Here is a 26,007-nt window from a genome sequence, read left to right on the forward strand (position 1 = left end):
ACGCAGTGGGGATGTTTTTCAGCGGCAGGGACTGGGAGACTAGTCAGGATCGAGGCAAAGATGAACGGAGCAATATACCGAGAAAAAACCCTGCTCCAGAGCACTCAGGGCCTCAGACTGGGGTGAAGGTTCACCTTCCAACAGGACAATGACCCTAAGCACACAGCCAAGACAACACAGGAGTGGCTTCGGGACAAGTCTCTGAATGTCCTTGAGTGGCCCAGCCAGAGCCCGGACTTGAACACCATCGAACATCTCTGGAGAGACCTGAAAATAGCTGTGCAGCGACGCTCCACATTCAACCTGACAGAGCTTGAAAGGATCTGCAGAGAAGAATGAGAGAAACCCAGATACATGTGCCCAGCTTGTAGCGTCATACTCAAGAAGACTCGAGGCTGTAATCGCTGCCTAATGTGCTTCAAAGTAATGAGTAAAGTGTCTGAATACTTAAGAATGTAATTTGATATTTGCGGTTTTTATGCACTGTATATTATCATTTTTCAAATCATCTATAAGTAACTTCTTTGAGTTTCACAGTCAATTTTGAGAAACTTTAGGATGATTGGACAGGAAGGGAACAAATATAAATTTGATAAAAAAATGTACCATTGACTTACATCAAAGCCTCAATATAGTGAAGATATTAATAGTGATATTATTTCATTAAAATAAGATACCTAGACTATAGCTTTTAGGAGTCAATTACAAAGAAAATACTAAATAAAATGGATTTAACACACTAATCTTCAGGGGGAATTTTGCCCAGATATTGGGGCAAAACACCCCTATCTAAAGTTTTTGTTTCTATTGAATAACAACAAAAATCTGCCCACTTATTCCCCTTAAAAATGTGTTTGCCTAAGGATAGACATTATGCACATATCTAAATCTTACCAAACCTTGCTTTTTAAAATAGAAACTTCACTTGGGGGGCATTATCTCTCAAGTCCCAAGTGTTTCTGATCATTAAATGTAGGTAATTATTCCAAGCTATAGTATCTCGTCAACTCATGAAATCTGCCTTGTCCAATATGAAACAGACAGTTATTGGGACATTGTGATCATCACATTACTGATAGGTTGATATTAAACATGATTTCAGGGAGAGACAACACAAAACTTCAGAACATCATTGGTCAGGCATATCAAGTGACACTTTCCCTTATGTTTGTATGAAGAGCTAGAGTATGAACAGGAAGCAACCGCTGATGACGCCGGTTTTATGATCCAATCTTATAAAACTCAATGTTTTACGAGGCCTGTGTCTGCACACACAAAAACAGAGGCCAGCAGATTTCCACTGCACACTTGAACCTAGGAATAAAAGCCCATGGCTTTTTCTTTCCCATGAAGATGAGGTAGTGGAATGTTGACAGTAGGGACTGGAAAGAGTCTCTTGCGCTCTCATTCCCTTTTTCCATCTCTCCCTTTTACAGTAACTCTATCTAAACTAATCTGTTTATCTCCGAACGTGACAGTGATCCAGCTGAAGACCTTCCTAGAACCTAGAGTCCACTCATCTCTCACTCTCCTTCATACTACAGTATATCCACCATCCCCTGGCTTAGTCCCTAGGAGTAGATCCAAACCAGACCCTCAGTATCACCTTGGAGACCCTGGGAGCTGCAGAGGTCTGTGTTTTGAGAGAAAGCTGAGACACTTAAACATAAATCAGTGGCTCTCACCGGTAGGTCCCCATAGGGCCGGAGTTCACTTGCAGGTAAGATGTTACCAGATTACCAGGTCCGTGTCACACTCTCGATGCCCCCTGTGGATGTGATGGGTTTTGCCCCTCATCCCACTCGCCCTTCCCGTCCAAAGCCTGGGTTTCGTCTCCTTCCTCCCCCTATCCTGTGGTGAACCAGCTGGAGAGCGCAGGGAACCTGATCTTCTTGGAAGCTAAAGTCCACTGTAGAGAGAAGGGGAGTACTTGCCCGACAGCATCGCCATTTCCCATTGGAACAAGCGACCGGGCCAGACGGTGGGAACCAACCGCTGTTTCTGATCTATACTTCTCCCCGTCCATTAGCCTGGAAGGTGTTGACATGTTACTTGAAACAAAAGGCAGATCTGACAACAGGCAGCTGTGAGTTTGGCTAGTTGATCACAAGCGGGTATCAAATAGATATTGGGAAACATTGCATGACTGTTACTGAAGTAACTTTTAATGAACTTCTTCGGGATCAGTGTCCATTCCACGGGATGTTTGAGCTTGAGCTAACGCTAATGCGTGGGTTGTAAGTAACAAGAACATTTCCCAGGACATAGACATATTTGATATAAAGCTTGAAGTCTTGTTAATCTCACTGCACTGTCCAATTAACAGTAGCTATTACAGTGAAATAATACCATGCTATTGTTTGAGGAGAGTGCACCATTTTGAACATGAAAAGTTATTAATAAACAAATGAGGCACATTTGGGCAGTCTTGATACAACATTTTAACCAGAAATGCAATGGTTCATTGGATCAGTCTAAAACATTGCACATACACTGCTGCCAGCTAGTGGCCAAAATCTAAATTGCACCTGGGCTGGAATAATACATTATGGCCTTTCTCTTGCATTTCAAAGATGATGGTACAAAAAAAATACAAAAGAACTGTAGATTTTTTCTTTGTATTATCTTTTACCAGATCTATTGTGTTATATTCTCCTACATTCATTTCACATTTCCACAAACTTCAAAGTGTTTACTTTCAAATGGCACCAAGAATATGCATATCCTTGCTTCAGGGCCTGAGCTACAGGCAGATTTGAGTATGTCATTTTTGGCGGAAATTAAAGAAAAGGGGCATATCCTTAGTGATCAACATGAGATCATAGTAATAGATCGACTGTACAAAAGGGTTCAAAGAAAGTATCTGCATTTATTTAATGTAATGATGACTCAAATAAGAACCACTTGCTTGATAGATCACCAATTATTGGCAGATGCTTCAGTTATACCTCAGAAACTGACATTGTCTGCTTACTGTAGGTACTAAAGACACATAGTCAGTACTACCACCATCAGTGCATCTTTTGTTATATCAACAACCAGTATCAGTCCGCAGGAATCACATCACAAAACATCTAGACACTTTAAATAACTCTCATGAAGCCAATATGATTGTTTTCTTCAGTGTATAGTTTTTGTGAGAGTGAACAGTGCAATGTCTCAGAAGTTAAGAGCTGTGTGGGAGTGAATGCCCTCTCCATCTGCGCCCCCACGCTGAGAGGAGGTCCCTTGGTGGAGAAGGCGCGTAAGGAGGTGCAGCAAGCGCTTCTGGACGGCTTGGGGATGCTCCTCGTCCTCTCCCCAGGGCGTCTCGGCGCACTCCTGCACCGCCCGCTGGAGGTCCACCTGGAGGGGGAGGCCCGCCTTGGCGCCCAGCAGTGTGGGTGAGAACCAGGGCCTGAAGATCTTCTGACAGATCACCTGTCCAGAGCAGAAGAGAGGGGGAGAGAAGAGGGGATGACAGTCCAGAGAGGAGCGAAAAAAGGAGGAGAGAAGAGGGGGTGAGTCAGACCCAAGAGGAACGGAGGAAGGGGGGTAACAGAGAGGGGAGAGAAGAGGAGGGGACAGTCAGAAACACAAGGAAAGTGGGGGAGGGGGGATGACAGAAGTGGACAGTCAGAGAGGAGAAGAAAGAGGGGTGGACAAGAGAAAAGGGAGGGGGTTGGTCATTGTGAGAGTAACCTACTGTTCCTTAGTTCTTATTTCATTATCACCGGGGCCATCATCAGTCATATTCTTATTACACGCCTGTTTGAAGGGGACGAGAGCCCCCGAGACACAAATCGTCTCCTTGACCCCCGCAATCGTTTAAAGACAAAGCCACCATTGTCTCCTAGATGGCAGGCAGTACAATGGAGAGGTAGGGGTCAGCGAGGGTCGCGATAAGTGATCAGGAGCGGAGGAAAGGTATCATTCGCAGCAGCCACCTGTGGCCTTGAGGTGGACCTGGTGTCATCACATATGTGACATTGTCTGGGAGCTCTCTGCTTCTCCAGGGCATCCGGCAGTATGAGTGACGACAGTATTTCAACTTATCAATTGGACGCATATTATGTCAAAGACTAGGTATTGACAAGGGTGACAACATGTCCCGGATTGTGTGGGACCGTGCCGCATTTTGGCCTTTTGTCCAGCATCCCTCAACCAAACAATCATGTCCCGCATTTTAACAACAAATTCAAACACCACTAATTTACCAAAAAGTTTCATTTGTCCACTATTTTCTCAGACATTCCAACCTGTCTCTTTTGCAGTCATGTTGCGCTTTTGTACTGCATTGCGTCTTAGGCCGGGTTTCAAACCGATCGCGGATTTGAACAATGTGCCATTGAAAGGTCAACATTGAAAGGTCAACTGTGGCTATAGTCTCCGCAAACGCGGAAACATAGCAATTAAAATGCTGACAAAAACCATGATCGTATTGAATCCCGGGCCGTAAAGGTTATTTCTGCTTAAGCTGACAACTGCTGTGTTTACAGCGGAAATGATTTATTCTGTGTTTACAGCGAAAGTGGGAAATAGTCTCTTGAGGTCTTATCTATCTTGGGTTGGTTCTTGTGTTATAATCATGCACTGAAATTCCATAGTGTTATCATAAGCAATTAACATTCCTTGAAGCGCTCAACTACACATTCATAATTAAAAATAATTAAAGGTTGAGTGCTCCTTTTTAGCTCTTCAAAGGAACCAACCCAAGAATTGAATAACTTACTTAATGGTGAGATGTAGAGTGAGTTGAAAATAATATGCAATCACGTTCATATTTCGATGCAATCACACTTACCTGCAGGTTGCTATTCCTCCGCTTTGAGCTGCACTTGTTCGTCTTCATGTTGCATTTCGAGATGCAGTCAAAGAAGTTGCAGTCGTCGTCATTAGTGCAGTTCTGCTCGAGGATGTCTCGCATTTTGGGCTCGAAGAAAGCCATGTCCACATCTATAGCCACCACCTGCACAACAGCACAGAGAGAGGTGGATAAAGTGCCCGAGTTTCATTGCTGCCAACTCCGGAGCTCACATTGACCCCAGAGCCAAGGGTTTAATAGCTGTACCAATCAATCAAATGCATTTTTATTTAGCCTCGTTTATTTTCAGTATCTTCACTTACTTTCACTACTTTCATCTACCTCCCTTTTCCTTCACCACTTGTGATTTTTTGAAGCAAAAGGAATACATCAAGAATAACCACATTGCAACTATTCCTGTGGGAGATATTTTGAATCTCATTGACATGGAATTATACAGTAAAAAAACAACAAAGTTTTCACACATGCTGTTGTTTAAGGGCGTTGGGATTCTGTTTCATCTGTATGGCTTGTTATAATCGTCCTCTTTGCTTAAGTGACGGCCCGTGAGGAATGACGCCACTGCAGCACTTCATGTCGGCTTCAGCTGATTTGTAGCAAACATGTCAGAACACCAACAAACAAACAAAAAAAAAAAAGTCACTGTCGAATTCTGAAAGGTGGAAAGAATCTTAAGGGCTCTATTCAATCCGTATCGCGGAAGGTGAAGCTTCATAGCGTGATTGACAACTAAAGGCAATGTTCTCGTGGTCAAGGAGACTGCATTCACGGTATGTCGCCTCAATCGGAAATGACCTTCACTTTTCTTGCGCGCACTCTGTGATGCTTCAGCGATACAGACTGAATAGAGCCCTTAGTGATCAGTGGACATAAGAGATGGTATTCTCGACATTGCTCTTCACTCATCCATCACGTCCAGCCAAATCAGCATAGCGCTTTAAGGAGCTGTAGATCTGAAAGATATTATAATAATTGGAGTCCTATGTATCACTTACCACTGCTAATGCAACAACGTAAGCCAACCAAATATATACTCCTAATATATTTTCAATATACAATATAGCCCCTATACTGTATACCCCCCCCCCCAACATTTAATATACTGTACACAATACACCCTTTCAATATACCCCCCAGTATATAACAGAGAATTCCTTTCCTCTGTTTATTATCTCGTGAGAAAACGAAATAAGGGATCACCTGGAGCTATATACATGTACTTTTGAGATAAAAAGAAAGGAGGGATTGAAAGGATAGTGTTTTTTGACGACGCAGCAGCCGAAACATAGACAATAACATGTGTCCTTTGGACTCCTCTCCTTTCTCCTGGTCTTTGTCCACACGATCAAATGAGCTCACGGTTGATGTAAACCATCATAGGGACGAGAATATTATATTTCATTTCAAACAGCGTCATCTCTTTACTTTCTACGCTGTCGATAAAGTGTAAAAGCTGCCATCTTTCTTTTTTTCTTGCATGTTTCATTTTTTCTTTTTTTCTTCTTTTTTTTTCACTTCGAAAGATAATTTGGGTTTTTGGCATGCTAACAGTTATGCAAACTAAATGATGTCCTTATAACAATAGTTATCTCATCGAGGGCCTCGTCAAACTAATGTTCTCCAGTTTCGGGTACCGCCGCCAACATGAGCAATTGGTGTACAGCAACTTAAGCCAAGTTGAATGAAAATATAAATAAATCTACTCACTCTAAAGATAATACATGTGTTTTTCAGACAGCTTATTCTTCACGGCCCTGGCAAATTTATCACATTTTTATGTTAATAAAATGAAAATGGTGCCTACCAGAGAGGACTGTTAATAAATTGTAATACCCTCTATGGTAACACTATGCTTTTGTGTTGATGATTTTCGCTTTTTATTCCTCTTGTCTCATCTAGGCTACTCAGAAAGAGTTCATTTCGATATCTGTCTATGCTTTGAATCCCCCATCAGCAGACATAAAACATGTTTTGTACTGATTATTGACACACCGATGGCACAATTGGGGTACAAAAATGCAACGTGAGGTGTATATGCACCTTGCTCTCAGTCCTTCAAAGGTCAGAGTCAGCCAAAGGTGTATAGGTTTCACACAGAGAAACTCAGGTGAAACTCAGACAAACTTATATCGTGGAATGCATAGGGGGTGTCCTCAACAAGCATATTTAAATACATTTTTAATCCTATTCCTCGGTGTGTTGCCTGGATCATGGGCTTCCTCCACGTTAAAAAGCAACGTAATATAATTGTGAAAAATGGCACAACCGGCTGTTTTTTTAACCTTGTGGGAAACAATTAAACAACTTGGAGCCTCATCATTCTTCAGATGTCGCGTTATTCTCATCAAACGGTTTGCACTCTGCGGATGAATGTGCTGCAGTATTATTGTGTGGATTAATTACTGTTTTACTATGAAAAAAGGGAGCTAAATCTGACCTTTTCTTGTTTACACAGAAAGAATCTGAACTCCCCCACTAAAAAGAAGCCGATCTCAGATCTGTGAGGGGGACCCAGCAGCCGCTCTGGGACAGTTTTAATGACAGGTTTATCTCCAAACGACACTTCCATGCTGTTTTAGTGTTCCTGTGTGAAAGAGTCAGCAACTTATTTCTTCGAAGCATGTGCGTGTGTGTCTATGAGTGTACTCTGTGTGTGAGTGTGTTCATATGTGTGTGTGTATGTGTGCGAATGTGGTCAGCTCACCGTAAGGTCCTTCCGGATGGCAAAGTTCTCTGGCTTGATGTCGCACAGGTGGAGGCGGTGCGAGAAGTCATTGTCGAAGCGCCACGCCATGTCCAGGAAGCTGAGGGCGATGCGGTGCACCATGTCCCTCGCCGTCCATGGGCCCGCCGATAACTCCTCCAGAGAGAATATGTTCTGGTCCCAGGCGTGGCCCGCCGACAAGTACTCAACAGCATAGAAGTGTCCGCAGGAACCCAGCACCTTGGCCACGTGGCGGCTGAGGTCCTGCAGCACCCTCAGGAAGACGTACTCCTCCTGCTGGAGCAGGGACCAAAGCGATGCCAGCTCTGCCCGCGAGTAGGGCCGCCCACGCTCCCTCAGCCTCTGGCCCCACAGCGGTGGCAGCGAGGCGTTGCCACCCATGTCCAGCCCCAGGGAGTTCCTGATCTCCAGGGTGGCATAGAAGACCACGTCCAGGGGAGCGAGCTCCTCGGCCGGGTCCTGGTACTCCAGGAGGCCCAGGCTTTCGTAGGAGGAGAAGTTCTCCAGCTTGGACTTGAGCACCACATGAGTGCCACGCCACCGAGCCTCGATCACCTTCTTGCCATTCTCGTAGTAGAGGCAGCGCTTGTACTCCACCTGGCCGCTCACGCACAGGTCCTCGCAGAGGTCACCAGTCAGGGCGCCCTCGCGGTACTCCTCACACTGGGACAGACAGAGAGACACACAGACAAAATCTAATTATTTTTGGTGTACATAGTAAGGTTGTCATGGCAGAGTCACAAAACATTGTTATTGTTTTTTTTGCAAATCTTTTTTTTCTTCTAAAATGATGAGGCACCAACAAATTTGGCAGGAAACAACGTTTATTTTTGAACAGCAGATTTGAAAAATGTGATTTGTAGTCTACGTCACATCCTAATAAGGGAATGGCACTGTATTACTGTGCTACTGAAATGAAAATGGACAATCCTGTACAAGGCAGTACATTTTCTGAAAATGTTCCAGTTCATGGTGAATTAAATTACATCCCACTACACTACAGCTTCGCCCTCTATTTAACCTGCTTTTTATGTCTCTGATTCGCGAGCTAATGTGATTGGTGTACATCTCAGTGCATAGATGTACATCCAGAGGTTGAAAATTATTAGTGTTCCTAGCGGGATTACATAGAAACTCCCTCTCTGCCTACATTCCAAAGTAAACAGCTGTCATCTTGATTCTCTCAAGATTTCAGTGAGATGCCTAATAGCCTTGACTGGGTGGCATGGCGTTAACACGTTAGCCATAGTTTTGTTTCTCTTATCACCAACCCTCACAGATGTTTATTGGTCCTTCCACGCCCTTTCCTCTCTAGGCTTGTAGGCTTGCATTGAAATTGCAAGCTTACAAGCATAGGTCATACTTCACATAGTGACACATTGAAGTTAATTAATTGGTAAAATAACATGAAATTGAACATTAACTTCACTGATAATAATTGAAAACTGTGGTTGTGGACTATTTATATTCATTACAATTTAGTGATTGTTTTATGTTCATTGCAGATGTGCTACAAAATCATTAACATAATAACAACTTGGTCCATGTGGCATAATCATATGTACACTACCAGTCAACTGTTTTAGAACACCTACTCATTCAATAGTTTTTCTTTATTTTTTAAACTATTTTCTACATTGTAGAAGAGGAACATACTATGCAGTAACACATATGGAATCATGTAGTAACCAAAAAAGTGTTAAACAAATCGAAATATATTTTATGTTTGAGATTCTTCAAATAGCAACCCTTTGCCTTGATGACAGCTTTGCACACTCTTGGCATTCTCTCAACCAGCTTCATGAGGAAGTCACCTGGTTAAAAGACCATGTTCATATTATGGCAACAACAGCTCAAATAAGCAAATAGAAACGACAGTCTATCATCACTTTAAGACATGAAGGTCAGTCAATACGGAACATTTCAAGAACTTTGAAAGTTTCTTCAAGTGCAGTCGCAAAAACCATCAATCGCTATGATGAAACTGGCTCTCATGAGGACCGCCACAGGAATGGAAGACCCAGAGTTGCCTCTGCTGCAGAGGATAAGTTCATTCGAGTTACCAGCCTCAGAAATTGCAGCCCAAACAAATGCTTCACAGAGTTCAAGTAACAGACACATCTCAACACCAACTGTTCTGAGGTGACTGCGTGAATCAGGCCTTCATGGTTGATTTTGCTGCAAAGAATTCAATACTAGAGGACACCATTAAGAAGAAGAGACTTGCTTGGGCCAAGAAACACAAGCAATGGACATTAGACTGGTGGAAATTTGTCCTTTGGTCTGGAGTCCAAATTGGATTTTTTGGTTCCAACCGCTGTGTCTTTGTGAGACGCGGTGTGGGTGAACAGATGATCTCCGCATGTGTATATTCCACCGTAAAGCATGGAGGAGGTGTGATGGTGTGGGGGTGTTTTGCTGGTGACACTGCTGACTTATTTATAATTCAAGGCACACTTAACCAGCATGGCTACCATATGATTCTGCAGCGATACGCCATCCCATCTGTTTGCGCTTAGTGGCGCTTAGTGGGACTATCATTTGTTTTTCAAAAAGACAATGACCCAACACACCTCCAGGCTGTGTAAGGGCTATTTTACCAAGAAGGAGAGTGATGGAGTGCTGCATCAGATGACCTGGCCTCCACAATCGCCCGACCTCAACCAGATTGAAATGGTTTGGGATGAGTCGGACCACAGAGTGAAGGAAAAGCAGCCAACAAGTGCTCAGCATGTGGGATCTCTTTCAAGACTGTTGGAAAAGTATTCCAGGTGAAGCTGGTTGAGAGACTGCCAAGCGTGTGCAAAGCTGTCATCAAGGCAAAGGGTGGCTATTTGAAGAATCTAAAATGTAAAATATATTTAGATTTGTTTAACACTTTTTTTGGTACCTACATGATTCCATATGTGTTATTTCATAGTTTAGATGTCTTCACTATTACAATGAGGAAATTGTAGAAATCAAGAAAAACCTTAGAATGAGTGTTCTAAAACTTTTGACCGGTAGTGTATATTTCACAAATTAAATGAAAAAGAGTTAGCAGTATTCTCATCCTTCTCGGCTTGGCTTGTGCCTGATATTGAGTCTCATACTATGGTTGCATTGGCAGACTTTCCTGCTCTCCAACTTTGCTATCTGTTAGGCTGGGTGACAACACAAATGAAAGTGGCCTGTCTTGAGCTGCATCACATAGTTTTGACGGTCATTGCAGCCATCTGAAAGGCCTAAGTGTCCTCCCCTTATCTCCAGAGGGCTGAACTCAGAGACCCCTGCAATTATTTTGAGGCCCCTAATGCACCCCTGCTATCTCTCGGCCTTGTGTAGGCTAACCGGTGCCGTGGCCATAATATCCCAGCCTAGGCATCTATTTTCTTTTCTTTTTCCCCTTCTCAGCAAGGCATCCAAGTTCCACACATCCATTTTTAATTCCCTGGATTTCCTGGGACTTGCATAATGTCAGACTGCAGCTGTTTTTAGCTTCTGTTTGTATGTACACTTTCCCACTGTGGTGTTTGGACTCTGTCATGATGTTTTGCTGGCATTTTGTATAAGCATTGGCGTTTACAATGTACATATAATTGCTTTGTGGAGAAACAGTGGCTTCAGCTACACATGTCACACTGTCAGATGTGGATATGTACAGAGAATCCAAAATACGGCAACAAGATTTAAAGTCGATAAATAGTCCTGCTGGCGCCCACAGCGTGTTTGTTTGGCATTTCAAACTCTAGCTAATGACGTGAATACGTGGGCTCAGGGAAACAACACACTCCAGACTTTGAAGTAGTCCAAGTCATTAATGAACCTTCGGTTGACCAGCCAAGTCACATCATCATGATTACAGGGTCGAAACAGCAGCAACAACAACAAAAGTCAGCAGGTGTTTTCTTTCTGTTCTTTTCCTCCTTTGACATTGTATGTCTCGAAATCCCCAAAAAGGCAATGACAACAAAGCAAACATTTATTGGCCATCAATCAGAATCAGGGAAATCGCTGCTGGCTGGGCAAAGCCCAAACTCCATCTCTGGGGCACGTTCCGTATACTAAAGTCAAAATACATAACCATTTTTTATTTTATTTTAGCTCATTGGCAAGGTTTACTAAAGCGTATGCACCACTGCAAAGATTGGTCCACTTTTCTATTATAAAATATTTACCTTTTAATTGTACCATTTATGTTTTATTCCTATTCTATGACTGGGATTCAATCAAACAGACAAAGTTCACAAACTGCTGCCTGTTTTACGCACACTTCTTATTCTGAAAACTGAAGCCATCTACCTATGAAGAGAATCAACCTGGAAGTGGCAGTATAGGTTTTACAGTGCTCACCATTCTGTAATCTTATTCGCTAATGGGTAAGGGAGCTAAATAACGCAATGTCCCTTCGCATTTATGTAATAACAAACGAATCCCTCAGAATTACATTAGGTCAATGCATGTGTCATAAATATGGTTAGTTTCCTGTTATTAAAAGCATACTTATTTTGTACAATTATTGTAAATGGCTGAACTGTAGTGGCTTCAGTTCACATGACAGTTCACAAGTTTCACACAAGAAAAGTGCAGTGGACCAGTGTGCTGCGGTCCGTTGAGCGGCCCAAGCACTGGTCAGAGTCGGCATGTCTGGAATGTCCTACAACAGTGGCCTTAGCTCTACTAAGATTTCTCTCACTGGAAAAATGTGTCCGGAAACAAAGATATGCTCAAATACGTCCAGAGAAGACCTTTTGTTCCCCATGACTCGACAGACAATCGTTTTAAATATATACATTGTAGCCTAGATTATATACATTTGGCTGGATTTGCTAAGCGGGAACAATGTGATAAGTATTTGGACTCACTCATCACAGCCAATGTAAGCCAGGACTGTAAATCATCAAGCCATAATTGCTCTTATTGTGTGGAGTGTGAATGTGGGGTGGATTTTATTGTGTTTATTCATTTTAAACGAAGAAGAACAATAAATACATTCATTTTGAGGGTGCTGAGAGGGTGGCCTGGTTTTTGTCGAGAAGTCCAGTTCACTGGAAGTACTAGTATCCCATAATTATGTATGCAGGCACTATGTACAACTTCATTGCTTCTTATATGGTGAACTAAACCCCTTTATTCAGTAGCCTAGTGTTGCATGATCTGATCGTTTAGCTGTGGGATTCAAGCCCTTGTCATATTGTTTTTAGTCTCAAACAGCTGGTTTACTAGCACATAATAAAAAACACATAAGTTACCACATACATTATATTATATTATCATGACCTGTTTCATCTCCATAGGAGAAAGTATTAATACCCCTTGACTTATTCCACATTTTGTTGTGGTACAGCCTAAATTCAAAATGGATTAAAATATTTTTTTTTTCTCTCACCCATCTACACAGAATAACCCATAATGACAAAGTAACATGATTTTTAAATATTGTTTTGCAAATGTATTGAAAATTTAATATAGAAATATCTCATTTACATAAGTATTCACACCCCTGAGTCAATACTTAGCAGAATCATATTTGGCAGCGATTAGCTGTGAGTCTTTCTGGGTAAGTCTCTAAGAGCTTTACACACCTGGATTGTGCAACATTTGCCCATTATTCTTTTAAGAATACTTAAAGTTCTGTCAAATTGGTTGTTGATCATTGCTAGACAACCATGTTCAGGTCTTGCCATAGTTTTAGAAGTAGATTTAATGTAATTCAGCCACTCAGGAACATTCACTGTCTTCTTGGTAAGCAACTCCAGTGTAGATTTGGTCTTACGTTTTAGGTTGTCTTGCTGAGAATTGAATTCAACACCCAGTGTGTAATGATGGGGCGGTGAGTCGGAAGCAGGTGCAGGTGAACCGTTCTAATAAAACAACAAAACCAAGAACATGATACTAACATAAGGCAGTACGCCGATACACAAGAACAATACCAACTGGTGAGTGAACCTGGGAGAGTGACATATGAAGGGGAGGAAATGATGAAGGTAATGGAGTACATGTGTGAATCATAATGATTATCATAATGATTCACAGGTGCGCGTAATGATGAGAGCCAGGTGTGTGTAATGATGAATCCCAGGACCGGTGGTTAGTACTCTGGCGACTTCATATGCCGGAGGGGAGAAACAGGAGCAGGCGTGACAGAGTGTCTGGTGTAAAGCAGACTGAACCAGGTTTTCCTCTAGGATTTTGCCTGTGCTTAGCTCAATTACATTTATTTTTAATCCTGAAAAACTCCCCAGTCCTTTACGATTACAAGCATACCCATGACATGATGCAACCACCACTATACTTGAAAATATTGAGTGGTACTCAGTAATGTGTTGTAGTGGATTTGCCTCAAACATAACACTTTGTATTCAGAACAAAAAGTTAATGACACATTTTTTGGCACACTTTTTGCAGTATTACTTTAGTGCCTTATTGCAAACATGATGCATGTTTTACAATATTTTATATCTGTACATGCTTTTTTCTTTTCACTCTGTCAATTAGGTTAGTACTGTGGAGTAACTGCAATGCTGTTGATCCATCCACAGTTTTGTCCTATAATAGCCATAACTCTCTGTAACTGTTTTAAAGTCACCAGTTTCCTTCCTCTCCGGCAACTGAGTTAGGAAGAACGCCTGTATAGTGACTGTATGTATTGATACACCATCCAAAGTGTAATGAATAACTTCACCATGCTCAAAGGGATGTTCAATGTCTGTTTGTTTTTTTACCCATCTACCAATAAGTACCCTTCTTTGAGAGGCATTGGAAAACCTCCCTGGACTTTGTGGTTGAATCTGTGTTTGAAATTCACTTACAGATAATTGTGCGGTACAGAGATGAAGTAGTCATTAAAAAATCATGTTAAACACTGTTATTGCACACAGAGTGAGTCCATGCAACTTATTATGTGACTTTTTCAGCACATTTTTACTCCTGAACTTATTTAGGCTTGCCATAACAAAGAGGTTGAATACTTATTGACATAAGACATTTCAGGTTTTAATTAGTAACATTTTCAATTGTGTGTAGGCCAGTGACAGAAAAATCACAAGATAATCCATTTTAAAATCAGACTGTAACACAACAAAATGTTGAATTGTCACAATATTATTAAGCAATGACCGGTTTGGTGGCTGTGTTGTCCCATGGTGTTTATACTTGCGTACTATTTTGACATTATGGGGTATTGTGTGTAGGCCAGTGACAGAAAAATCACAAGATAATCCATTTTAAAATCAGACTGTAACACAACAAAATGTGGAATTGTCACAATATTATAAAGCAATCATATTATTCACAATGGCATGGTATAAAAGGAACACAATATCATATTTACAGTTACTTTACAGATATAAAGTATAATATATATATTATGTATACTTTCTAAAACAGTAGCCTACTGTAATTATCCTATGAAACACAAGCATCATTAGAATTCACATTGAAATGGCCTTGGTACAACTCCCTATCTCCAGGCATTGCCATCTGTGCCTGGTTAAATGCATAAATAAAGAATAAAATAGCCAAGCTGTAGTGTAAGCCCTAGAGCAGAAAGCTATTAAGGTGTGCAGTAAAAATCTTAAGGGGTTTGTTCAACTGGCAAAGGCTGCCAAAAGACCTTCGAAAAGATGGCTCCACTGTTTAAAAAGAGGACTCACAACATATCATTTTGAATGGGATCCTTTAAGATTTAGTTTGAGTTCATTTTATATTTATTTAATTTTAGTTAATTTAGCATTCAGATAGATGTAGGATCTTCATTTGTGCCAGTTTGCTAGAGCAGTAAAATAACCCTGTAGCAACAGGAAATGTGAATTATTAGGTGGATTATAATGAATGGACATTTTTGTAGGGGTTGATACATTTTTCTAAAGGGAAAATCAAGTCAAAGTGGGAATTACAAGCTGCAGATGCCTTTTAAAACCTCAACTACACTACAAGTTCAAAATGTCCTACATTGCAGGAAAGTTGTCTTGAAACCTGGTGATCAAATTAAGATCCAACACCAGAACCTGTAAACTTTAATATTTCTAGTGCTATCTATTACATACAGTAGCACAACAAGAGGTGGGGTGGTGTTGTAGGTATTTGTGTGGTTATGTGGTTAGGTAAGGAAGTAAGCACGCATTCCAAAGTGTTTTTTTAGGTTATATTCAAATTGAAGTTCAACTCTGTCTACATTTTCTGTTGTTGTTTTGTTTCCCTTCGTTTGCTTTTGTCTGTTATCATTATGGATGAGAAAATAGATTTAATGGATATTGCAACTTGACAAACAAATATGACTCTACCTGAGGAAATCCTCAGAGGATGTTACCGTTCTTTGATGATTCTGACTGAACGCCTCACAGATAGACAATAGTCCTGAACACATACAGACACTTTCATGTCTGCTCCGGGCTTAGAGGCATTAGCTACATGATGCTATCTAAAGCACAAAGTCCCTATTGCCAGCTGAGAAGTGATGAAATTAGTGTATATGCCCCCTTACCAAAGTGAGAAGTTGTTCCAAGCTGTAGATATGCTTAACTTCCCATCAGGAAACCGTAGCAAACCATAGCAACACTGGGACAATGTATATACAGTCGAAGTTGGAAGTTTACATACACCTTAGCCAAATACATTTAAACTCAGTTTTTCACAATTCCTAACATTTAATCCTAGTAAAAATTGCCTGTCTTAGGTCAGTTAGGATCACCACTTTATTTTAAGAATGTGAAATGTCAGAATAATAGTAGAGAGAATGATTTATTTCGGCGTTTATTTCTTTCATCACATTTCCAGTGGGTCACAAGTTTACATACACTCAATTAGTATTTGGTAGCATTGCCTTTAAATTATTTAATGTGGGTCAAACGTTTAAGGTACTCTTCCACATGCTTCCCATAATAAGTTGGGTGAATTTCGGCCCATTCCTCTCCTCCTGACAAAGCTGGTGTAACTGAGACAGGTGAGTAAAGGCCTCCTTGCTCACACACGCTTTTTCAGTTCTGCCCACAAATTTTTTATAGCATTGAGGTCAGGGCTTTGTGATGGCCACTCCAATACCTTGACTTTGTTGTCCTTAAGCCATTTTGCCACAACTTCGGAAGTATGCTTGGGGTCATTGTCCATTTGGAAGACCAATTTGCGACCAAGCTTTAACTTCATGACTGATGTCTTGAGATGTTGCTTCAATATAGCCACAATTTCCCCTCATGATGCCATCTATTTGAGAAGTGCACCAGTCCCTCCTGCAGTAAAGCACCCCCACAACATGATGCTGCCACCCCCGTGCTTCACGGTTGGGATGGTGTTCTTCGGCTTGCAAGCCTCCCCCTTTTTCCTCCAAACATAACGGTGGACATTATGGCCAAACGGTTCTATTTTTGTTTCATCAGACCAGGAGACATTTCTCCAAAAAGTATGATCTTTGTCCCCATGTGCAGTTGCAAACCATAGTCTGGCTTTTTTATGGCGGTTCCTTGCTGATGGCGGTTCCTTGCTGAGCGGCCTTTCAGGTTATGTTGATATAGGACTCATTTTACTGTGGATATAGACACTTTTGTACTTGTTTCCTCCATCATCTTCACAAAGTCCTTTGCTGTTGTTCTGGGATTGATTTGCACTTTCCGCACAAAAGTAAGTTCATCTCTAGGAGACAGAACGTGTCTCCTTTCTGAGCGGTATGACGGCTGTGTGGTCCCATGGTGTTCATACTTGCGTACTATTGTTTGTACAGATGAACGTGGTACCTTCAGGCGTTTGGAAATTGCTCCCAAGGGTGAACCAGACTTGTGGAGGTCTACAACTTTTTTTCTGAGGTCTTGGCTGATTTCTTTTGATTTTCCCATGTCAAGAAAAGAGGCACTGAGTATGAAAGTAGGCTTTGAAATACATCCACAGGTACACCTGCAATTGACTCAAATGATGTCAATTAGCCTTATCAGAAGCTTCTAAAGCCATGACATCATTTTCTGGAATTTTCCAAGCTGTTTAAAGGCACAGTCAACTTAGTGTATGTAAACTTCTGACCCACTGGAATTGTGATACAGTGAATTATAAGTGAAATAATCTGTCTGTAAACAATTGTTGGAAAAATTACTTGTGTCATACACAAAGTAGATGTCCTAAGTGACTTGCCAGAACTATAGTTTGGTAACAAGAAATTTGTGGAGTGGTTGAAAAACAAGTTTTAATGACTTCAACCTAAGTGTATGTAAACTCCCGACTTCAACTGTATCATCAGGATATTGGTCATTTCCATCAAGGTCCGCTCTCAAAGATACCTGCTGCCTTCATTGTGTGTGGTTTTAGTAATAGGTTCACAAGGTATCAGTGTGATAGTTTTCATCTAGTAGCTTAGTTAAAAATACCCCTGTTACATTATATACAATTTAGCTACAATCCTCATATATAGCCTCCTCTGCAATGGAATGTAGATTGAAAGCTAAATAATCTATAGGCCATGATGTCCCTTAAAAATGTGAAAATCTACACACCTAGCCTTAACATGTTTTTATCTGTACATTTTACCAAAATGTACTCAGAGTAAATACTGAGTACTGTATGTGTGTACATATTATGAATAGTATGATAATAGTATGATTGTGTTGCACCTATTGCAAACAAATAATGATGAATATAAATCAGACAGAACAGGAACTTTGTCTGAATAGGAATATAGACTCAGACAGCAAATACAGAGTTGGGGTGTTTTTACTTGCGATCTACCTTGGCTGACATTGCTGACCAGTAAATCATTGGTCAGTTTGACTCTAAAGAGTGGAATACATTTTAAGGTTGGCCAACATAAGGCCATGCAACAAAGCCAAAACCGGAAACGACTGACTGATGACTTGTTGCAAAAGCAACCAATATTTGCCTATTTTGTGCTCATTTCTTGTCTCGCTACATGATCTATTAGAATGGCTGCATAATTTCAAAGCATGTTTGGTGTTATTTATGAAGTTGGCAGAGTAAATGTTGAAGGGAAACAATGGATTGCCTGCATTTAATCATAATACGAAATCTAGCTATTATTACCTTGTGTATTCTGTTTGTTCAGGCTTGCCTACCAAAATGATTTGCCCAATGTTCATTGGGATTTAAATATGTAGCAATGCAATAAGCAATTGGTACTTAAGTGTTTGCCCTTACCACATATTGTATTTTTTTGTAATTAAAGCAAATGTTTTTAAAAGAGAGCAGAAATATCTCATTTACATAAGTATTTCCACCCCGGAGCCAATAAATGTTAGAATCACCTATGGCAGCGATTACAGCTGAGAGTCATTCTGGGTAAATCTCTAAGAGATTTTCAAAAATATTTGCAATTTTTTTTTTACATTTAAATTCTTTAACCTCTGTCAATATGTTTGCTGATCATTGCTAGACAACCATTATCAAGTCTTGCCATATAATTTCAAGCCGCTTTAAGTCAAAACTATAACTAGGCCACTCAGGAACATTCAATGTCATCTCCGTAAACAACTCCAGTGTATATTTGGCCTTGTGTTTTAAGTTATTGTCCTGCTGAAAGGTGAATTCTTCTCCCAGTGTCTGTTGGAAAGCAGACTGAAGCAGGTTTTCCTCTAGGATTTTGCCTGTGCTTAACTCATTCCATTTATTTTTATCCTAAAAAACTCCCCAGTCCTTGCTGTTGACAAGCATACCCATAACATGATGCAGTCACCGCCATGCTTGAAAATATGAAGAGTGGTAATCAGTTATGTGTTGGATTTGTCCCAAAAAAAGGCTTTGTATTCGGGCAACACAATCTCACACTCAATCGTGCACATATGTACAAAAAAAGTATTTCAGCAGATTCCAAGCTTTTCTGTAGGGAAAAACACATTTTATGCGACTTCATTCATATGAATATCATATGAAAGTTATTGGAGCAATGCATTTTGGGCAATAGTGTTCGACACTGCATTTTTTTGTGTCCCACATTTTTTTATATATATAAAAGAATTGTTAACAACTCAGTATTGTTAATCAACCAGGTTGTCAACAAAATACTTATAATAAAATAGTAGCCTTATGTTTTTTGAATGTTTTATTCATGTCAATGCTCTTTTCGCATAATACTTTGGGATACTAGTGTGATGTCGGATTTGATGAGGGTTGCATTTATTGGGGAATTGGGATTCATTTTCATGATGGGAAATGAATTAATCAATTAATGTGGGGACACAGAAGACTTGCAAAAAAAACCAGTTTGGTTTCAATTCCCTTGGTGCAACTGCATGGTTTTTGCAACAATAACGAGTCTGGACTATGATCAACTAAGCCATATCAATGTAGCTAAACAGATTAATGTAAAATAATGAATTATGTTGGCTTACACTTATGCCACTTCCAAGGCTGTTTCATGATGATTATTGCGGTCATGTCGATTATGTTATATACTTAGGCTATTGTAACAAGGCATATGCCAGCATTGTAGGCATACTGCCTCTGCCCAGAGGCCTGCTAGGCTTTCATGTCAACGGCCGTTAGAGCTCACTTTGCGACGTATGAGCCCTGGTTAGAGTCCCTGTTGCAGCTTTCACTTTCTTCCTCTACACTGGTGGCAGCGTAGGGATCACGTCCAGCTCACGTCTAGTTATGTGGTATAAAAACATTGTGTTTTTCAACATTGCGTCGGGTGTAATTACATTGCTGCATCTAGTGAACAATGGAGAAGCATCAATGGGTGTGACAGATAGATGTCGTCACTACAGGTGTGATCCAGCCTTATACAAAAGTTGCCTGAAGCTGAATGGAAAGTGCAAAACCCTGACCAGTTATTCAGAAGAAAATCCTTTCTAACTGTCTAATTTACATAAGTAAACTTACCAGTGTGGACCCAAAACAGACACATTCTACACATTTACAAGCAGCCTGTTTCAAGTGTTATTGCAAGCACGATGTTCTAATAACCTGACAATGATCCACATCATCTGGGTAGACACATAATGTGTGTTACGCGGCAAAACACAACTATGCTTTTTAAGGATGGAAACCAGTGATATCAATCTCTGTTGATCCCTCTTGTTCTGATCTGGGACGGCAAAGTAGCCTAGTGGTTAGAGAGTTGGGCCAGTAACTGAAAGGTTGCTGCATCAAATCCCCGAGCTGACAAGGTAAAAATCTGTCGTTCTGCCCCTGAATGAGGCAGTTAACCCACTGTTCCCTGGTAGGCCATCATTGTAAATAAGAATGTGTTCTTAACTGACTTGCCTAGTTAAATAAAGGTTATACATCTAATGAGATGGATGTAGGATTTTCTACGGCCTAGAATTTAGGCCTTTCCCAGTCGTGAAGGATGAAGTTAGGCCGCTCCTGGTTCTCATTGGGGTAGACTGAACTCAAGTTAGGGGTTATATGTCAGACTCTCCTATACCACTTTGCCCAACATGTTTTACCCCAGACTTTGTAAATGAACCCTTTTCAAGCTGATATAACTTGTATCATTATTAGAAGGTTGTGAAACCCATAGCTGAATGGCTGTTTTATAACAGCTAGTGTCCTTTTATTTCCAGTAGTGTGTGTTGATTAATTATTGCATTCTTCAGTGGAAATACAGAATATGTCTAGAAATGCCAAATATATCAAAAGCTGAATCAAGCTGAGATGTATGACTATTTAACCATGTTAATCATTACTGACAGATGCAAACTACAAACATTTAAAGATAATGAATACATGACAACTAGATAAAAAAATGTTTTATTACAAATAATTCAGACAAGAATCAAGAGTTGGCTATAACATGAGTACAAACAAAGTGAGTGTGTTGTATATGTGTTTGTGTTTGTGTGTGTGTATCATAGTGGGTATTATAATTAACCATCATAATAATGTATCCTCATTCCCCAATCGAATACCCCCCCCAAAAAGCCATTGTGTAATGAACACGAATAAGTGGAGCCTTGTATTAAATGCATTATGAAGAAATGTGTGTAATGCAGGCTCCACAAAATATGAAATGTGTTATGAAGAAAATCATCTAGGCCACTGTTGCCTACACAAAAAAAACAGTCTTTCTGACTACAAGTGCACCAGAATCTCAAGCATAGAAAACCGTATTGGCATTAATAAAAAAGGTAAGGATACTATTATATTATAATTATTTCAGTGACAACCAGGCTGATTAACAATAGTGAGTTGTTAACACGTTTGTTTTTCTATAAATAAATGTGGGACACGAAATAAGGAAGTGTAGAACACCATTGCCCATCATGCATTGCTCTAATAACTTCAAAAGATTGCCCCCCAAAAATGTATTTTCACACGAATTAAGCCACACAAAAACGCACAAAATCTGCTGAAATACTTTTTGTACATATTTGCACAAATTTGGTGTGAGATTGTGTTGATTCAGGACATAGAGTTGATTTCTTCTACAGTTTTAGCAATTTTACTTTAGTGGCTCATTGCAAACAGGATGCATGTTTTGGAATATTTGTATTCTGTACAGGCTTCCTTCATTTCATTTAGGTTAGTATTGTAGAGTAACTACAATGTTGTTGATCCATCCTCATTTTAAAGACACCATTGGCCTCATGGTGAAATCCCTGAGTAGTTTCCTTCCTCTCCAGCAACTGAGTTTGGAAGGACACCTGTATCTTTGTAGTTACTGGGTGTATTGATAGGGGATAAGGGATATTCACTGTCTTTTTCATCAATCAATAGGTGCCCTTCTTTGCGAGGCATTGAAAAAACCTCCCTGGTCTTTGTGGTTGAATCTGTGTTTGAAATTCACTGCTCGAATGAGGGACATTACATATAATTGTATTTGTGGGACAGAGATGAGGTAGTCATTACAAAATCATGTTAAACGCTATTATTGCACACAGAGTGAGTCCATGCAACTTATTGTGACATGTTAAGTACATTTTTACTCCTGAACTTATTTAGGTTTTTCATAATAAAGGGCTTGAATACTTACTGACTCAAGACATTTCAGCTTTTCATTTTTAATTCATTTGTAAAAATGTCAAAAAACATAATTCCACTTTGACATTATGGGGTATTGTGTGTAGGCCAGTGACCCACAATCTCAATTGAATCCATTTTAAATGTAGGCTGTAACATAACAAATGTGGAAAAAGTCAAGCGATGTGAATACTTTCTGAAGGCACTGTATATATGATTGGGCAGATTGTACACAAATAGGCATAGATAATCAAATATTTATCCTATATCCTTATACTTGTTCTTGTCACGCTTGTTTGTCACTTTTGTTTAATCCTTTAATTCTACCCTGTAAGTGGAATTCCCTTCAGGAAAAAATGCTGCGAACTTTGCACCTTTCCACCATTTCATCGCACTCACAACATTGTGTGTAATCCACTGATTCAAAGGGAGATTTATGTGAAAACTTTAGAACCAAGAAGTAATCCCTGACAGAATTGCAGTCCATGAAATGCATAGTCCGTGAAATGCCTCTAGGGCTACATAAAGATGCTGGGGTTGAAACATTAGTCGGTGTAATTGGTAGAGAGCATGGCAGCGCAGAGATAATTATGTCTCCTAAGTAAACATTGGGATTGTTTGTGGACTCTGGGCGCATAGAGCAATTGTATTAAAAGGAATAAATGTCATAGGCTACATACACACAGCAAATTTTGCAGTGTTTTTTATTTAAATAACACAGCATGTTAAATCAACACAAAGTGTTTTGTCTATATATATATATATATACATACACACATACACACATACATACATACACACACACACACATACGCACGCACGCACGCACGCACGCACGCACGCACGCACGCACGCACGCACGCACGCACGCACGCACGCACGCACGCACGCACGCACGCACGCACACACACACACACACACACACACACACACACACACACACACACACACACACACACACACACACACACACATACATACATATATACATACACACCAGACCAGCGTTAAATCGTGTTCATAAAAAAAAACATTATGATAAAATGTTCACTTAGGATATCACTTGCTGAAGTCCAAATGCAACAACCATGTCTCTCTCACTAACAAATACAGTCATGGGTGGTATAAATCTACAATTTACTCAGAAGGCAAGGAACTCAGCTTTTAAAAAAACTATTTGAATAAGGCTTTACACAGAGCCGTGTGTTAATTTAACACTGTTATGGTGTCTATGTAGGTCCTCAGTCTTGACACTTTCAGTGTTGATTTAACACTCTGTGTTAAAAAAATGTTTTATAACACTGGCCAATTTGCTGTGCTGTAGCCCAGAGGAGGTTAAGAATAAGGGAGGTGTATTGTCTACAACTGCTTAGGAATGCTCTTCAATTGAGTTGTGATTCAGTTGAGTCAATTCAGCTTCATTGCGTGAGTGTTGGTTGGTGGAATTAAAAAGGTATTGGTCCAAGACAGATTGGTTAAATACCTTTACCCTGAGAAAATATTTTGTTTCCAAGTCAGTTTGTTTGGATCAGTCAATATTTGAATCTGTGTACTCTACAGTATCTTAACCTGTCATATTATTTTGCTTAGAATGTGGTTTGTGGCATGTTTGTAGTATGTGGTTTGTGGCATGTTTGTCACACACACACACACACACACACACACACACACACACACACACACACACACACACACACACACACACACACACACACACACACACACACACACACACACACACACACACACACACACACACACACACACACACACACACACACACACACTAAACTCAAGTTCAATGTCAACATCAAAACAGAAGCGTAAGCGTGAGCCCTCCAGCCCCCGTAGGCTACTCACCACTCTCTGCAGTATCCTCTTGCTCTTGTCATCCGTGCAGTAGTCGGAGAGGATGGTCCGGTGCACAAACACCAAGCCATTGAGGAACACCCAAGTGCCGAACCAGAGCAGGGCGAACACCAGCGTGCTCCTGCGGCATATTTTCAACCCCAGCCACCTGAGCAAACAGCCACCCCGTAATGGACCCGGCCCCATGGTCCTCCGCAAAGACCACATTTGTGGACTGCAACCCCCCTCCCACCCCTGGTTAAACTGCTCAGGAGCAAGAGCTAGCTATCCGGCCCCCTCTCATCCCGCTTGTCATCTCTGGGATAAGTGGCCGTCTGGTGTTGGGAAGCTGCAGGGCTGCTGGTGAGGGTCTGTGTCCTGCTGGGTACACGTTCCTCTGCTTTACCCTCTCTCTCTCTCTCCCGCCTCTCTGCTTCCCATGGCTGGCTGGCTGGCTGGCTGGCGCTTGTCTGGAGCCCCCCTCCCCACCCCTATGGAATACCCCCGCTCCCCCTTGCGACTTCTGTTGGTTCTCAAACTCACGCGTTTTACCCCATTCGGTTTTTCTCGTCCTGAGTTGCCTTCCCGGCTCCCAGCTCCTTCCCCTGTGTGTGTGTGTCTGTTTTTTCTATGCGTGTGTTTTTCTTGAATGAGCGCAGTCAAGTGCTCTGGTCGAGAGGCTATGCTTAGTGCATGCACCACCAGTCCGCTCTTCTATTCTACACTCTTCCTATCAAATTGGAGAGACTCCCGTTTCTCTCTCCCGTCCGATCTCTACCCCTCTATCCCGTATTTCTTTCCCCGTCTCCCTTTCAATCTGTCCCTCTTATCTTGCTCACCCCACATTTCCCCCTTTCCTCTGCCTCCCGCCCCCTTCTTGTGGACGCGCCTACTTTTTGGGTCGTCTGAACAACACTCCTTCTTTTAACATTACCACGGCAGCTGGGACAAGACTTACTGTAGTCCCTGTGCTGCTGTGTCTGTCGAGTGTGCTGCCAATTCTAATTATTATCGTTGTGCTTTCTCCTGTGCCACACGTAACAGGCATAACCGTAGAAACAGACCAGGTCCCCGTAAATGTTTATGAAATACGGCAAGTGAAATACAGTCGCCATGAACTGATTTCATTTGATTTGGTCTGGAGGTTTTATTTTTACTCTCAGTCTTAGAAAATACAAATAGTTCAGTGGAAGGATCATGTTTGAGACGCTAATTGAACTTTCTAATTTTGGAAATTACATTTCGCACTTGCTCCATTCTCTCTCCCTCTCCCGGTTCATTCTCTCTTTACTCTCACTTTATCTCAGGGAATCTTTTACTCTCACTTTATCTCAGGGAATCTTTAACGCGATCTTCGGAGCAAGAGTAACAAGTATGCAGTACAGAATGAAGTCTGTCGATGGCTGTAGAGTCATCTGTAGCATGGAAACAACTTTTAGTCCAGTGGCTAAGAACCAAACATACCAGAGCTCGTTCCACTTTGTGATACAAGTGTCAAACTTGGTACACTAATACTATATAGATACAATATATACATAACAAAGTATACAGACACCCCTTCAAATAAGTGACACCTGTTGCTGATAGGTGTATAAAATCGAGCACGCAGCCATGCAATTTCCATAGACAAACATTGGCAATAGAATGGCCTTACTGAAGAGCTCAGTGACTTTCAACGTGGCACCATCATAGGATGCCACCTTTCCAAAAGGTAAATTTGTCAGCTAGAGCTGCCCTGGTCAACTGTACATGC

The 26,007-nt window shown here is 40.9% G+C and overlaps 1 protein-coding gene across 1 annotated transcript; it reads right to left on the minus strand.

Moving 5' to 3' along the window:
* Positions 1-2,849: 2,849 nt before the first annotated feature.
* Positions 2,850-24,724, minus strand: dipk1c (divergent protein kinase domain 1C). Its single transcript, XM_046355110.1, has 4 exons — positions 24,267-24,724; positions 7,509-8,192; positions 4,784-4,948; positions 2,850-3,420 (listed from the first exon to the last, which is right to left on the minus strand). Exons 1-4 carry the CDS (start codon positions 24,480-24,482, stop codon positions 3,160-3,162), a joined length of 1,326 nt encoding a protein of 441 aa, XP_046211066.1. The 5' UTR covers positions 24,483-24,724; the 3' UTR covers positions 2,850-3,159.
* Between the last annotated feature and the right edge of the window lie 1,283 nt (positions 24,725-26,007).

The sequence above is a fragment of the Oncorhynchus gorbuscha genome, linkage group LG07, assembly GCF_021184085.1.
Source record: "Oncorhynchus gorbuscha isolate QuinsamMale2020 ecotype Even-year linkage group LG07, OgorEven_v1.0, whole genome shotgun sequence".
In the NCBI taxonomy this organism is placed as follows: Eukaryota; Metazoa; Chordata; class Actinopteri; order Salmoniformes; family Salmonidae; genus Oncorhynchus; species Oncorhynchus gorbuscha.

Bases quoted from the DNA above. Each gene is read 5' to 3' on its own strand.
- dipk1c (XM_046355110.1), bottom strand. From the start codon at position 24,482: ATGTGGTCTTTGCGGAGGACCATGGGGCCGGGTCCATTACGGGGTGGC. The intron at 8,193-24,266 runs GTGAGTAGCCTA...TGTCTGTCCCAG, and splicing joins AGAGGATACTGCAGAGAGTG to TGTGAGGAGTACCGCGAGGG. The intron at 4,949-7,508 runs GTGAGCTGACCA...GCTGTTGTGCAG, and splicing joins CCATCCGGAAGGACCTTACG to GTGGTGGCTATAGATGTGGA.